Source organism: Vulpes lagopus, chromosome 7, assembly GCF_018345385.1.
Source record: "Vulpes lagopus strain Blue_001 chromosome 7, ASM1834538v1, whole genome shotgun sequence".
Lineage (NCBI taxonomy): Eukaryota > Metazoa > Chordata > Mammalia > Carnivora > Canidae > Vulpes > Vulpes lagopus.
The window spans coordinates 81,421,959-81,436,631 of NC_054830.1; the positions used below are offsets into that span (position 1 = coordinate 81,421,959).

General features: G+C 48.6%; 1 protein-coding gene across 1 annotated transcript; it reads left to right on the plus strand.

The window, feature by feature from the left end:
- The first annotated feature begins 654 nt into the window (after positions 1-654).
- Positions 655-2,734, plus strand: CCL19 (C-C motif chemokine ligand 19). The gene is made up of 4 exons (XM_041763969.1): positions 655-916; positions 1,937-2,063; positions 2,288-2,381; positions 2,472-2,734. Exons 1-4 carry the CDS (start codon positions 856-858, stop codon positions 2,490-2,492), a joined length of 303 nt encoding a protein of 100 aa, XP_041619903.1. The 5' UTR covers positions 655-855; the 3' UTR covers positions 2,493-2,734.
- The last annotated feature ends 11,939 nt before the right edge of the window (positions 2,735-14,673 follow it).

The window sequence follows — 14,673 nt, forward strand, 5'->3', positions numbered from 1 at the left end:
GATGTTCTGTGGTCACAGGTGTTAGATATATGAACATGGCAAATAGAGAAGGGGTAGTGTTGGCTGAGCCAGGAGGTTGAATCCCAAAGGACCAAGATGCAGGATGGGTGCTGGGCCTCCTCCCAAGGAATATTTCCCTTTCAACTCTGCCAGGAAGGGACTGGCTCCCAGATAATGGATAGGCAGCACTGGGGGCCATCCCAGGCTTCATGGTTGTTCTGAGAGGACCAGAGAACCTTCTTCACCCCCACCAGCACCAGAGAGAAGAGAAGAACCACAGAGATGGGACTGAGAATTAGGGGCTGAACCTAGGGAAGGGGTTCAACTCCTCATTCTGACCCCCTAGTCCTGACCATCACTTCTGAAAGCCAGCCCTATGGTTAATAATGCAAATGCCACCAGGAAGGTGATATTGCAGACCCTGTATCCTGAGCGGGCATTTCAAAGTCCCTTCTCTTGACCAGACTGCAGACTGCTTAGGTTCTCAGAGATGAAGCCAAAAAAAGCAGAAGAGCAAGGAAGCTACTGAGGAAGAAGGGGGGGGGGGCGGGGGCAGGGGCAGGGGCAGGTTCCGTCAGCAAGAGGGGGGCAAAGGGGAATCCACGGAATGGATGTGGAGGGGAATTTCTGAGCTGGGAAAGCGAAAGTTCTGAGCCATAAATAGGAGGCAGTTGCAGCCTCACAGAGGCTTTCACACACATTCCCGGACCCCCCTTGCACCCCACAAGGACGCCTGTGAGCTTTCCATCGCTCCCTCCCACTCCCGGCCAAGTTGCAGCCTCACAAAGACTCCATCTCGCCCAGAGATTCACCCGGGCTCACACTCACTGTCGGTCGCTGCTCTGTTCCCTCTCCATGGCATCCCAAGCAGCTGTGCTACTGGCCCTCAGCCTGCTGCTCCTCTGGACCTCCCCTGGTAAGGCTGAGGGCAGGCTTATGGTGGGCAGGGGGAGGGGGGTGTCTAAATCTCAGGCTCCTTTGCTCTGGACATGAGGGACACTGCATTAGGTCTGCGTGTTTGGGGGAACTGGAGGGTTCCCTGAGCCCTGTGTGTGTACCTATGAATGTGGGTGTAACGGGGCCCCTGACTGTCTATCTCTTGATGTAACCCAGGGCCCATGGCTACTCCTCTCTCTGCAGCCTCTGTTCCCTGCTGCCTCAGTTTCCCAGACAGGAAAGAACAGTATATGTTAGTTTATGGTGGGGAGAATGGGAGACACTGAGACAAGGCTAATTGTCCAAGTATTTAACAATTCAGAAGTCCTCTAACCCAGGTCTCCTGCTACCCCATCCCCTACTCCTCACCTCTCCTTCCCACCCCCATGCTGTAAGCAGCATCAACTCTTCACTGATGTGGCAGATGAAAGGTCCTGGGAGGGCAGCCCTGGTGGCTCAGCGGTTTAGTGCTGCCTTCGGCCCAGGGTGTGATCCTGGAGACCTGGGATCGAGTCCCACGTCGGGCTCCCTGCATGGAGCCTGCTTCTCCCTCTGCCTGTGTCTCTGACTCTCTCTGTCTCTGTGTCTCTTGTGAATAAATAAATAAATAAATAAATTATCAAAAAAAAAAATTAAAGGTCCTGGGAGAGAGGTTGGGGTGATCAGGGCAGCAGGAGGGCATTTGTGGAGCTCAGGGCAGTGGTTGTTTAGCAAACAGCTTAGAAGTGCTTCAAAATATTTAGCAACCATTAGGGTCATATTGATAACATACCAGCCCAAATAACAGATTTAACTGCCCCTCCCCACCACACACACACACACACACACACACACACACGCGCGCGCGCGCGCGCGCGCGCACGGGTGCGCACACACACACATACCCCTACACACCTGTCCTTAATCCCATTTAGGGCTGGGGGGGGGGCTCCGCCCCCCCCTTCCCCGCCTCAGGTCACTGTGTCCTGACACTACTTTCTCTCCCCTACCCACTCCCCAGCTCTGGGTGGTGCCAATGATGCTGAAGACTGCTGCCTTTCTGTAACCCAGCGTCCCATCCCTGGGAATATCGTGCGAGCCTTTCACTACCTCCTCATCAAGGATGGCTGTAGACTGCCTGCCGTTGTGTGAGTTGTGGAGTGTAGCCTGTCTAGCCTCATCTCCCCCATCAGCCACTGTTGATACCCCTACCTTCTTATCTGTCTTCTCCTTGCCAAGCCCAACCTCTACAAGGAAGCCCCTGAAACAGGTTCCCAGATGTGGTCCTCTGCCTCTGCCCCTCACACCAGGGCCTGCCAGGAAGCTGGGTTCCAGAGCTCTGTTCTCTCTGACCGTTGACCTCTGACTCCAGGTTCACCACACTGAAGGGTCGCCAGCTCTGTGCACCCCCAGACCAGCCCTGGGTGGACCGCATCATCCGGAGACTGCAGAAGAACTCTGCAAAGGCAAGCCCAGCCCTCCCCAGCCCTGCCTCCTCCCTCAGAGCCCCTGCCCAAGACCCCTACCCATGACCTTGACTCTCCTTCCTCCCCTAGAACAAGGGCCACAGCAGTTAGCCCATGACAGCCCTGGAGGGAGTGGTGTGTCTGAGAGAAGGGATGTGAATCACTGCAGCCCTGGGGAACCAAGGATGAGAAGGGAAACCAGGCCTCCAGCAACTCTGCACCAGACCTGACACAGCGGGCTCAAGGGCCTGGAGTGTCAATTTGAGTGTGAGTGTGAGCAGGGATGAGTGTGGCAGGAGCACAGCTTCTCCTCCGCACTCAGATTGCAGTGCTTCCAATAAAGCCCAACTGGTACCCACAGATCTGTCTGTCTGCTGTTTGTTGTCTGTCTGGAAGAAGAGAAAATGGGGAGATGGGATGGCAGGATCAAATTTTCCTTCTGCAACCTGAGCAACCTCCTCATGGACCCCTAACACCCTGTGTTCTCGGGATCAATTCCCATGATCAGGGCCCCACCTCACGTTTCCTCACAGCCCTCTCACTCTGCATGGTTCAGTTCAGTTACACCAAACCTGTGTCTGTTCTGATTGAGCCAAACTCTCTCATGCCTCCCAGTCTTTCCTCTCCAAGGCAAAGTGTCCAGGTGTCTCAGGGATCACATATCACCAGGGGGAAGGGAGTTGTCAAGAACCAGCTTTCATGGCTGGGGGCAGGAAAAGGCCCAGCTCTACTGCCAGCTCTACTACCCAGATAGAGAGGGGGAAGTACCCATCCACCCACGCCATTCCCTCCCTCTGTCTGAACACTCTTCTCTCTCATCAGCTCACCTGCCTTCCCATCTGGGTCTTGATGACTCTTTCTCCAGGAAGCCTCCCCTGACTCCAGACTGGCTAGGTTAGGTAGCCTGCTTTCCTCGCAAGCTCCCAGGGGCCTTGCCCCCTCCCCCTATAGCACTCATCACGCTAAGTTATAATTGATAGTTTGTCAGCCTTCCTCAGTAGGGACCGTATCTATTTTGGTTTCTAGTACACTGCCTGGCACAAGGTAGACACTCTGGCTAGAAAATGAATACATATGAGAGGAAAGGCTCAACAGCCAATGCTGAGGGCCCATCTGCCCACGTAGAATATTTCTTTTTTTGTTTAAAGGTTTTATTTATCAGGACGCCTGGGTGGCTTAGCGGTTGAGCACCTGCCTTCAGCTCAGGGCATAATCCCAAGGTCCAGGATTGAGTCCCACATCGGGCTCCTTGTGGGGAGCCTGCTTCTTGCTCTGTCTGTGTCTCTGCTTATCTCTCTCTTTCTCTCTCTCTATGTCTCTCATGAATAAATAAATAAAATATTTTAAAAATCTATTCATGAGAGACATGCAGAGACATAGGCAGAGGGAGAAGAAGGCTCCCTGTAGGGAGCCTGATGGGGGACTCCATCCCAGGACCCCAGGACCAAGACCTGAGCCAAAGGCAGACGCTCAACCACTGAGCCACCCAGGCACCCCTACCCACACAGAATCTGGCTTTCAAGCTAGCCTTCCTTCCTCAGTCAGCTTGGGCCAGGTCCAGCCCATTTGAGCAATCCTGGAGCCTCACCTCTCAAGGGATACTGACAGACAGACCTGGGAGCCAGAAGTCAGAATGGGAGAGGACCCAAAGGGTGCAAGAAGGAGCAGCCAGGTAGCTGGGGAGATTTAGCATGGAGGAATCCTACCACCACCCCTGCAGCCCATGTGGGCACCAGGGCCAAGGCAATACTAAGACCAGGGAGGTACAGAGAAGGAGTCTCCTCCCCAGGAGGTGAAAGCACTGTGACTCTTGGAGCACACCACAGGGCTGCTCTGGGTGGAGTGAACTCCTGCTTGGGAAGTCCCCTGGGGAAGCTGCTGGTCTCCAGCTTGGCCTCTAAGGGCCTGTCCCATTGAGAGCAGCAAGTCTGTGGCACTAGGGTTGGATGGCAGCTATGACAGCGAACTGAGCAACATCGCCTGGGAAAAGAGGTTATCAATACACCAGATATCCCTCATCTGGTAACACTACCAGGTCTGGGCAGCCTGGGAAGGGGAGCAGTGGTGAGGGGGTTGTGCCATCTGCTCCTCACTAAGCTGAGTGCTCAGCAGCTTCTTCCTCCCCTCTGCTCCCAGAAGTAAGGTATTTAAAATCTCAAAATCTCAGATCTTAGAGTCACAGGAGGTGGGGGTGGGGGTGGGGATAGTTTGCAAGAACAACTGCTATAGCTGGGAAGTTTGGCTCTCCTGCCTGGAGGAAATTAGCCATCTAATTCATGCACCCATGCATAAATCCATTTAGCCATTTCTGCATCCATCAGACTGCCAGTCATCCAACCACTTCTCCACCCATCTACTCATCCATCATCCATTAATCCTTCCATCCATCATCCATTAAGGCAGCCAACCATGAAGCCCCAGGGTCCCAATAATAGACACCTTTTGGACCTGGTACCCTCTACTCCAACAGGCAGAGGACAAACACAGGTGTGAAGAGAACACATCGCTTCAAATTCTTCTCAGTTCCCAGTGAAGCCAAGTAGAAGTCAGCCTGCCACAGAGGAGGACACAAAACCTCCTTTCGAATTCTTGGAGGGAAAAACCCAGATAGAGTAGGGGAAGTGAGGGCAGGAGCCCTGAAGAAGATGTTACTATGACAGAGGCCCTGGACACTACCTCCCTAACACTGCCGCTGAGGGGCAGACAGGAACAAGTCCTGAGCTCAGTGCCCAGCCCACAGTACTGCTTCTGCATCTCATTGTGCTATTCCAGCCAAGTCTCTTCCTTATCCCCATCTCTAAAATCTTAGTTTCCCAATCAGTCAGGTGTACAGGGAGAGGTGCTTAATTTTTTAGAGTTCCTCCAGGGGAAACCTGGGTGGCTCAGTCGTCTAAGCTTCTGCCTTTGGCTCAGGTCATGATCCCAGAGTCCTGGGATCAAGCCCTTCATCAAGCTCCCTGATCGGTGGGGAGTCTGCTTCTCCCTCTGCCCTTCTCCCCCATCTCATCATGCTCTCTTTCTCTGAAATAAATTTAAAAAAATTTTTTTTTTTTTTAAGATTTGACTAATCAATCTTTGGATTTCAAGCTAAACCCCCAGCATTCACACAGGCTCCTCCAAAGTCATGCACATTCAGAAATGTCCCTACTTCTTGGGGCCCCAGGGAACACCCTCTGGAAACAAAGAAAGAGGTGAGACTCAGGAAGAGAGAAAATAATTCAGGAGCTAGTGAGGGGGCTTGGATTGAACAGCCTCTGGCCAGATCCTGGAGGCCTGGGGAATAAAGAATTTCGAGAGAGCCTGAGGGGACAGACACCAGAGTACCACAGGGAGCTTCTCCAGCCAGTGCCTTCCCTTCCCCAGCCACCAACGTCTCCTGGGCACTGAGTCTTACCCTCTCATCTCCTTGCCAGATACATGAGTGCTTAGCCCAGCAACCTGTGACTTGTTCCAACCCAAACATTCTCAGCACCTGCTCCCTGTTTTACTATGATTTGCTGACAAGTGCCAAGTCGTCATCCCAAGCTCTGGCAGGGCAGAAGCCTACCTACCTGCCTGACGATGATGAGGCTGCCAGCTTCTCCAAGGGATAGTATGGACTTCAAGCTCCCCAACCAGAATACAGGGGCCTTGCCACCTGCCTCTAAGTAGACTCCGTCCTGTCTAAGGCACATGATGCTTGCTGCGGGTTTAAGGCCAACAGCTGAGTAAAAACTCCCTACCCTGAAGGCCTAAGGCCCCAGCAGCCAACATCTCCCTAAAGAGACCTAACATCCCTGCTCAGAGAACTCCCAACTCCAGTCTACATGATGGACAAAAAGGATAAAAGTCCTGTCTATTGATAGAGTTCCCAGAGAAAGGGATTGGACCTGTTCGTCTCCACTGCCAACATTGCTCTGCTCAGGGGCTGGCACAGAACAAGCCTCAGTACTTATTTGATTAACAAAAAATGCAACTGAAAATGGCCCTTTCCCATGCCCCACCCAACTCATACCTGGAGCACATCCAGTTCTCAAGACATTGGAGCTGTCTCTGTTTCATGGGTGTTTGGTAAGAGCCAGACCCATACGGTTTTGATCATATTTTCATCAGCTCATGTTCGATTTTTCGGTAAGCCCCCACCCCCAGGCTCCCCTTTTCTGGCCTCCGGGAAACTCAGAAAGAGCCAGAAAATCTTGGAAATAACAGTCTCACAAAGGAGCAAGATTCCCAAGTGGGGAATTTCCTCAAGAACCCCTCTGTAAGAATAAGCTGGCACTTCTCTGGCTAGAGAACTTCTTCAGTGGCCCCTGAGACTTGTCTACATGAAAAGACATGGCTCTGCAGCACTAGCCTGTTCACCACTCATGCTGGGCACTGTTTTAAGTACTTGTATGATTCTTATGTTACAGCTGAGGAAACTGAGGTGCAGAGGTTAAGTACTCGCCCAGGCTGGACAGACGATAAAGTGGCAGAGATGGGGGCATCCTAACTGGGCAGTCTGGCTCCAGAATCTATACTCTAAGCTCCTACACATACCACATCTGTGAGTTCACCCATTTCCCAAATAAAAATGGGAAACAATACAGCAGGGCCAGGTCTAAGTAAGTGGCCCTCAAGGAACACGGAAAGCCATTACTTTGTGGTGCTAACCATGTGTCAGGCTCCAAGCTGAGTCCTTTACATGTATTAATTATATCACTTCATCCTCTAATAAACCTATGAGGTGGAGATCATTAGTCCCATTTTATATATGAGGAAATTGAGGCACAGAGAGGTAGTGTGAGCTCCCAAATCCACCGAACTAGTGCGTGACAGAGCTGAGATTGCTTGATGCCTAGCACTTGCAGTGAGGGCTGGGGGCTGGGATTTCCAGTTGGGACATGGCTTGGATTGCTAGGAAAAGTTGGGGAAAAAAAAAAAAAAACAAGAGAAGAAGCTGGAGGAGCCTGTGCTTGAGCCCAGATGTAGAGATGCCACCTGGAGGGCCTCTAGCCTCCTGGCTCTCCAGCTGAAGGGGAGTTAGCTTCCCCAAAGCTTCCAGGAGTAAATAGGCACAGGTTCTCCAGGTCTGTTCAAGTCTCAGTATTCCCAAGGTGGAGTGGTGGAGATGGAGATCAGGCCACAGATATGCCCACATTTTTACCTCCATTCCCAGGGGAGTATCAGAGGCCAGGACCAGGTGATGTTAAAAGGACAGGAGGAATAGAGGGGTAGGGCTTGGGATCCTGAGAAGTAGGGGCCAGACAAGGGTGTTGTGTGGGCAAGGATTCTGGATGGGGCAGACTGAGCCTTCTGAGCTAGCAAGTGGGGTACGAGGTGGGGTTCCTCCACAGAGCAGAGCATCTGGGGATCATGGGGTAGAATCAGACTCCTGAAGGACCGGCTTCTGAAGGCCACGTCCACTCCTGAGGGGCCAGGATCAGGCAGGACAGGAGAGGAGGACAAGAATGAGGGTGGAACCTCTGAGGATCAGAGTAAATGGGGGAGTCAGACCTCTCTACCCTACTCCTGTTTCTAGGACCTTCTAGCCTCCCCTGGGTCCTTTGAGGAGACAGAAGACATGAGCTGCCCTGGGCTCCAACCCAGTGGAAGTGGGATGGCCCTAACTCCAGCAGCTTCCACATTGCCCTACCAGGACAACTGGATCCCCCTGGGCTCTGGATCTCAGAGTCACAGTCCCTGGAAATCTGAACCCATCACCATCAAAACCTCAGTCACCTTGCCAGTCTCGTACCTGTTAGATCATCATTTCAAGAAGTCTCCTCCAAGAAGAAGCCCCCCATTCCTACCAGGGGCCCAACACTTTAAACACCCTTCATCAATTCAAGAACAGACCAACAGGATATCCTTATACTTAATGATGTCCCATTGCTGACAGGACCTCCACTAATGTCAAGGTCCCCCATTACTATTAGGCTACCATCTCTCAGGAAATCCTAACACTATCAGGAACACTGTGCCTGCCAGGCAGGACATCAACATTGCATAACCCAGGGACACCATTTTCCCTGCAGTCTATGTAAATGGCACCTCTTGGCATTGGCGCCTTAAGTATCAGAACATCTGTTAGTGTAGGGCTCCCACTAGTCACAGGGCTGCCATGACATAGGGTCCTAGCCCTGGAAAATCCTTGTGTCTAAAGTGATGCTACATCACTGGAACCCAGAACATCTCTTTTTTCTTACCAGGTACTTTTCTGAGTGCTGGTGATACAGTAGCGAATCTTGTCATACGGAAACTATTGACCATGCCTATTTTCAAAATCTCATTTAAATATATATAATTAGGGGATCCTTGGGTGGCTCAGTGGTTTAGTGCCTGCCTTCAGCCCAGGGCATGATCTTGGATCCTGGGATCAAGTCCCACATCGGGCTCCTTGTGAGGAACCCGCTTCTCCCTCCACCTATGTCTCTGCCTGCCTCACTCTGTGTGTGTGTGTGTGTGTGTGTGTGTGATGAATAAATAAATAAATACATAAATAAATACATAAATACATAAATAAAATCTTTTAAATTAAAAAAAAATTAAAGGTATCACCTAATATATATCACTTTTGCTTATACAAGCAAAAAGCTTCACTCCTCCCCAAAGAGAGATTATCCAGAGTTTTAGCAATTATCACATCTGTCTTAGCTTAGATTGCCATACTAAAATATCATAGTCTGGGTGGCTTAAACAACAGACATTTATTTTCTCACAGTTCTGTAGATTACAAATTCAAGATCAAAGTGTCAGCACAGGGCAATCCGGGTGGCTCAGTGGTTTAGCACCGCCTTCAGCCTGGGGCCTGATCCTGGGATCAAATCCCATGTCGGGCTCCCTGCATCCAGCCTGCTTCTCCCTCTGCCTGTGTCTCTGCCTCTCTCTCGCTCTCTGTCTCTCATGAATAAGTAAATAAAAAATCTTTAAAAAAGAAAAAAAAAAGTGTCAGCACAGTCCGTTTCTGTTTCTGGTGAGAGCTGGTAAAAGCTCTCCACCTATCTTGCAGATGACTGCCTTCTCACTATGTCCCATGACACAGAGAGAGAAAGAGATCACTCACTCATTCTCTTCTCATAAGGCAACAGTCCTATCAAATTAGGGTTCTACCTTTATGACCATATTTAATCTAAATTACTTCCTAAAGACCCTATCTCCAGACACAGTCACACAGACACAATTTAGCCCACAGCAAAATCCAATTCTAAATCCAAAAAAAATAAAATAAAATAAATCCAAGATCTCAGGATAACATAAATTCTTCTTCTAGTTTGTTATAATCTCATCTCTATTCTACAACACCTGGTAACTACCACCAACACACCTGATTGGTCAGGATAGCTAGGTTATGCTGCAATAACGACACCAAATCACACAACAAAACTCTATTCCCCATGCATACCAAGTCTGCTGTGGGTCTAGGCGGGTCTTTAGCACAGCTGTGTTCCATGTGGTGGCTCAACATTCTAGGCTGCCTTGATCTTTTGGCATGCTCCTTCATCTCAACACATGTTTCTATGATCACTGCAGCCAGGAAAGACAGTTAGGGGAACTCTTTTTTAAACACTTCTATCCACAAATGGCACACACCATTTCTATACACATTTCATTGGCCAAAACATGTCATACAATCATACTTAACTTTTTGTAAACGATTTTATTTGAGAGACAGAAAGCACAAGAGAGAGCATGAGCAAAGGGAAGGGCAGAGGGAAAGGGACAAGCAGACTCTCTGCTGAGCTGAGGATCATAACCTGAGCCAAAGGCAGATGTTTAACGCAACTGAGCCACCCATGCACCCCCAACCATACTTAATTTAAGGGAGTGACTGCCAGGATGAGAAGTAAATTAGCATCTTAGGGAATAGTTATAATACCACCACAACTATCTATCTTCAATAATAGAATAGGGGCACCTGGGTGGCTCAGTTGGTTAAGTATCTGCCTTCAGCTCAGGTCATCATCTCAGGGTCCTGGGATCAAGGCTCCCCCCAACACACTCCCTGCTCAACAGGCAGTCTCTTTCTCCCTCTCCTTCTGCCTGCTCCCCACACTTGTGCTCTCTGTCAAATAAATACAATCTTAAAAAAAAAAAAGGAATAATGGATGAAAGAAAAGAGGTTAGTTAAAGAAAGAGGGGCATTTCAAAACCAGGAGGAAAATACAGTTAAAAGCTATAGTCAGTAGGTATGAAACTAGCCCTGGGGCTTAACTGACATTTATTATGTACTTCCTTCTCATACTGGTTTTCTATTGCTGTCTAACAAATCACCACAAATTTAGCAGCTTTGAACAATCCAAATTTATTATCACAGTTTCTGTGAGTCAAGAATCTAGATACCTGTTGACTGGGTCCTCTCTGCTCAGGGTCTCACCAGACTGAACTTAGGTGTCAGCCAGGGCTGCAATTTTATTTCAGATTCAGAGTTATCTTTCAAACTTACCAAGTATTGGCAGTTGTGCTTGTAGGACTGAGGCTGAGTTCCTTTAGCTGCCTGCCATATGGCCCTCTCTACAAATGGCAGTTTGCTTCTTCAAAGTCAACATGAGAGCATCTGCTGCTGCTTCTTTCTTCCTTCCTTCCTTCCTTCCTTCCTTCCTTCCTTCCTTCCTTCCTTCCTTCCTTCTTTTTTCTTAAGTAAACTCTACACCACAAATGGGGCTTGAACTCACGATCCTGAGATCAAGAGTCATATATGCTCTACTGACTGAGCCACTCAGGCACCCTGCCCCTTTTTGAGAGAGAGAGAGAGAGAGAGAGAGAGAGAGAGAGATTGAGCACATGAGCAGAGGGGGGCAGGTAGAGGTAGAGGGAGAGAGAGAATCCTAAGCAGGCTCCATGGTCAGGACGGAGCCCAGCTGCAGGGCTCAATTTCACAACCCTGAAATCATGACCTGAACTGAAGTTAAGAATTGGATGCTTAACCAACAGAGCCACCCAGGTGCCCCTAGGCACTCCCTTTTTAAGTTGTTTTGTTTTGTTTTGTTTTGTTAAGGCTGCTGCTTATTTCTTATCTCTAGATGCTTTTTTTAAAGGGCTCAACTGATTAGGCCAGGCCCATCCAAGGTAATCTCCCGTTTGATGAGCTCAAAGTCAACTGATTAGGGACCTTAATCACATCTGCAAAAATCCCTCAATTTTGTCATATATCATAATGTAATCCCATGAAGGATATCCCACCATATTCACAGGTCAAGAGGTTAAGGTAATCTCAAATCAAGGAGATATAAGACATACACACCAGGGGGCAGGAATTTTAGAATTATGTTTACCATACTTCCTCCTGACTCAATCCTTCTACCCCCAACTGGCACTTCTCCTAGTTGACATTCTGTGATGCAAAAAGACCCAAACCATCACACTCAAGGGATACTGTAGACTCTAATGATCCTGCCTGATTAAAGTCACAAGGGTTGGGATCCCTGGGTGGTGCAGCGGTTTGGCGCCTGCCTTTGGCCCAGGGCGCGATCCTGGAGACCCGGGATCGAATCCCACGTCGGGCTCCTGGTGCATGGAGCCTGCTTCTCCCTCTGCCTATGTCTCTGCTTCTCTCTCTCTCTGTGTGTGACTATCATAAATAAATAAAAATTTAAAAAAAAAAGTCACAAGGGTCTTCCATGAACTTTGACCACTAGGCATGGCATCACCAAGAGGAAGTGCCACAAGTACCCCAGGTATTATCTACACACACATAGCCTCTCTCACCACTTACCCTTCCTCACCTACATAGGGATTAATCACAAACCCCTGTCCCTCCTCTAAGCCTCTGTACTTGCTGTTCATTCTACCTGTAATTTCCTCCCTCCTGCCTCACACATCCTCTACAGAGATCCTTCCTCCATGCAGCCTCCTCTACCCCCCAGGGTTCTTCATCTCTAGCCACGTAGATTACTTTCTATTTTGGGTTCAGGGGCCCTTATTTTCTGCACTTGTCCCAAGCCAGGAACCCTGAGGCCTGGAGTAGCCCAAACTGCAGGAAATGAAGGAGAAAGGGTGTTCAGAAAATCCTGGCAGTGGTGTTATTTCAAGCTCCAGAGGGCAGGAGGCAGGAAAGGGGGGTATACTATTGCTCAAGACTTCTCCCCATCCTGATGTCCTGTCACCTCGGGAAGTCCTACACAATGTTCCACCCACGCTCTGAGATTGAAGGGCCAAGTTCTGCCCCTCTGGCTGGGCCAGGACCCTCCAGATATGGACAGAAGGCTTGGAGAAGGATGGGATATGAGGCAGACCCCTTCCCAGGATCAGGGACTTTCAGGGGCTGAGTCATTTGGTTTCTTGCTCATTTCCAGCTCCTTTCTGGAACAAGACAGCCTCGCCTCCTCAGGCCAAAGCCCCCCTCCACAGGCCGAGAGCTACACATTTTCATTTTCTGTATACACTAGACGCCCTCTACAGGCCCCTGGAGGTTGAGAACCCAGGCTGGGAGTCTCATACCCCTTTTCCCTATACAATAGATGTTCCCTACAGGGCCCGTGAGGGTGGGAATCACAAATCGATGGACTGAACAGCAACCAGAATACATACCCACACACAAATCAGTGCCAACACCCCCACTTACATGTGTCCTACCCACTTATACACAGGTACATAGTTAATCATTCATATACATCAAAAAACATACCACAGACATTTTTTTAAAGATTTTATTTATGTATTTATGAGAGACACAGAGAGAGAGGCAGAGACATAGGCAGAGGGAGAAGCAGCCTCCTCGCAAGAAGCCCGAGGTGGGACTCAATCCCAGGACTCCGGGATCACGCCCTGAGTCGAAGGCAGACGCTCAACCACTGAGCCACCCAGGCATCCCCATACCACAAACATTTAATCTTATAATCACAATATGAACACAAGGGTAAATCAGACAAACGATTTCACACACACAGTCATGGGCACAAAGACATACAAATACATATGGACACAATCTTTTCTCCTAGATAGCAGTATTTGTTTAGAATAGGTTGAAAAGCCATCTGGGGTACAGGGTGATATCCTGAGTGACATAAAAGGAAGCCAAACTCCTTCTAGGTCCAATAGGGCTTGTTGACTAGAGAGCTCTTTGTTTTGTCGGGTACTTAGAGTGGTTTTAGGCAGTGAAATGGTGCAGATAAGAGTTGGAGTAGAGTTTTTTAAAAGAGAAATTTGGATTTTGCAAGAGCTGACTCTATACAACTTGTATGAAAGCTTATTCTTAGAAGCAGGATTCCTGAATTCAGCAGGCTAGGTTGAAGTGTCCTCACTGCATCCAGGATATCATAAAGAGAAGTCTCCTGATACTAGTAATACATGGTAGGTGATAAATGAGAAACGGGATTGACCTAACCTTCACTGAGTGCCCAGTGTGAGTCAGGCACATGTATACAAGATATACATTATTTCTATTTTATAGGTGAGGATACTATCATCTCTTCCCTCATTCAACCAAGGTCATAAAGTCAGACACAAACATAAGAGTTTGAATATTAAAATCTTGTTTTCCTTCATTGGTAAGGACAAATGCAAGGCATACTTATTCCCACTCCCAACTCATGTTCCCAAAAATATTGATCCAGACCATGATTGGCAAACTAAGGCCCATGGGAGAAATTCAGCCTGCCACCCATTTTTGTAAATAAAGTTTTATTGCAATGCAGCCATTCCTGTTCCTTTATATATTGCCTATGTTTGCTTTGGGGCTACAACAGCAAAGTTGAGTAGTCATTACAGTTGACAGTACAGCCAACAAAACCTTAAATATTTACCAAACGAACCTATACAGAAAAAGGTTGCCAACCCCTGATCCAAAAGCAGCCTCAGAACTGGATTTAGTAAGTGAGACAAGGCTTATCACCTTTGGAGTCTTAGGCCTGGGTAGTCAAATAAATAAATGAATGGGATGGATGCACAGATGAATGAACAGGTAGATGGATGTATTTACATAGTATATCAGAGTTTGCTCCAAATACCAATGTTCTGCCATTTATAAGCTGAGAAAACTTGTCAAAATTAATTTTTCTGGGTCTTAGTTTCCCCATCTGTAAAATGGGAATAATACAGTAATTATTATTCAGAGCTCTTCCCATTGCAAATGACAAAAACCTAACTTAAAGTAGCTTAAGCAAAAAGTTAAAATTGTCATATTACATAACTAGGTCCATTAAAAATAGATTTTAGGGGTGCCTGGGTAGCTCAATCAGTTAAGCATCTAACTCTCAATTTCAGCTCAGGTCATGATCTCAGGGTCTTGAGATCGAGCCCCACATCAGGCTCCACAGCTGGGCACGGAGCCTGCTTAGGATTCTCTCTCCCCCTTTCCCTCTGCCCATCCCCTCACTCATGCTCACTCACGCTC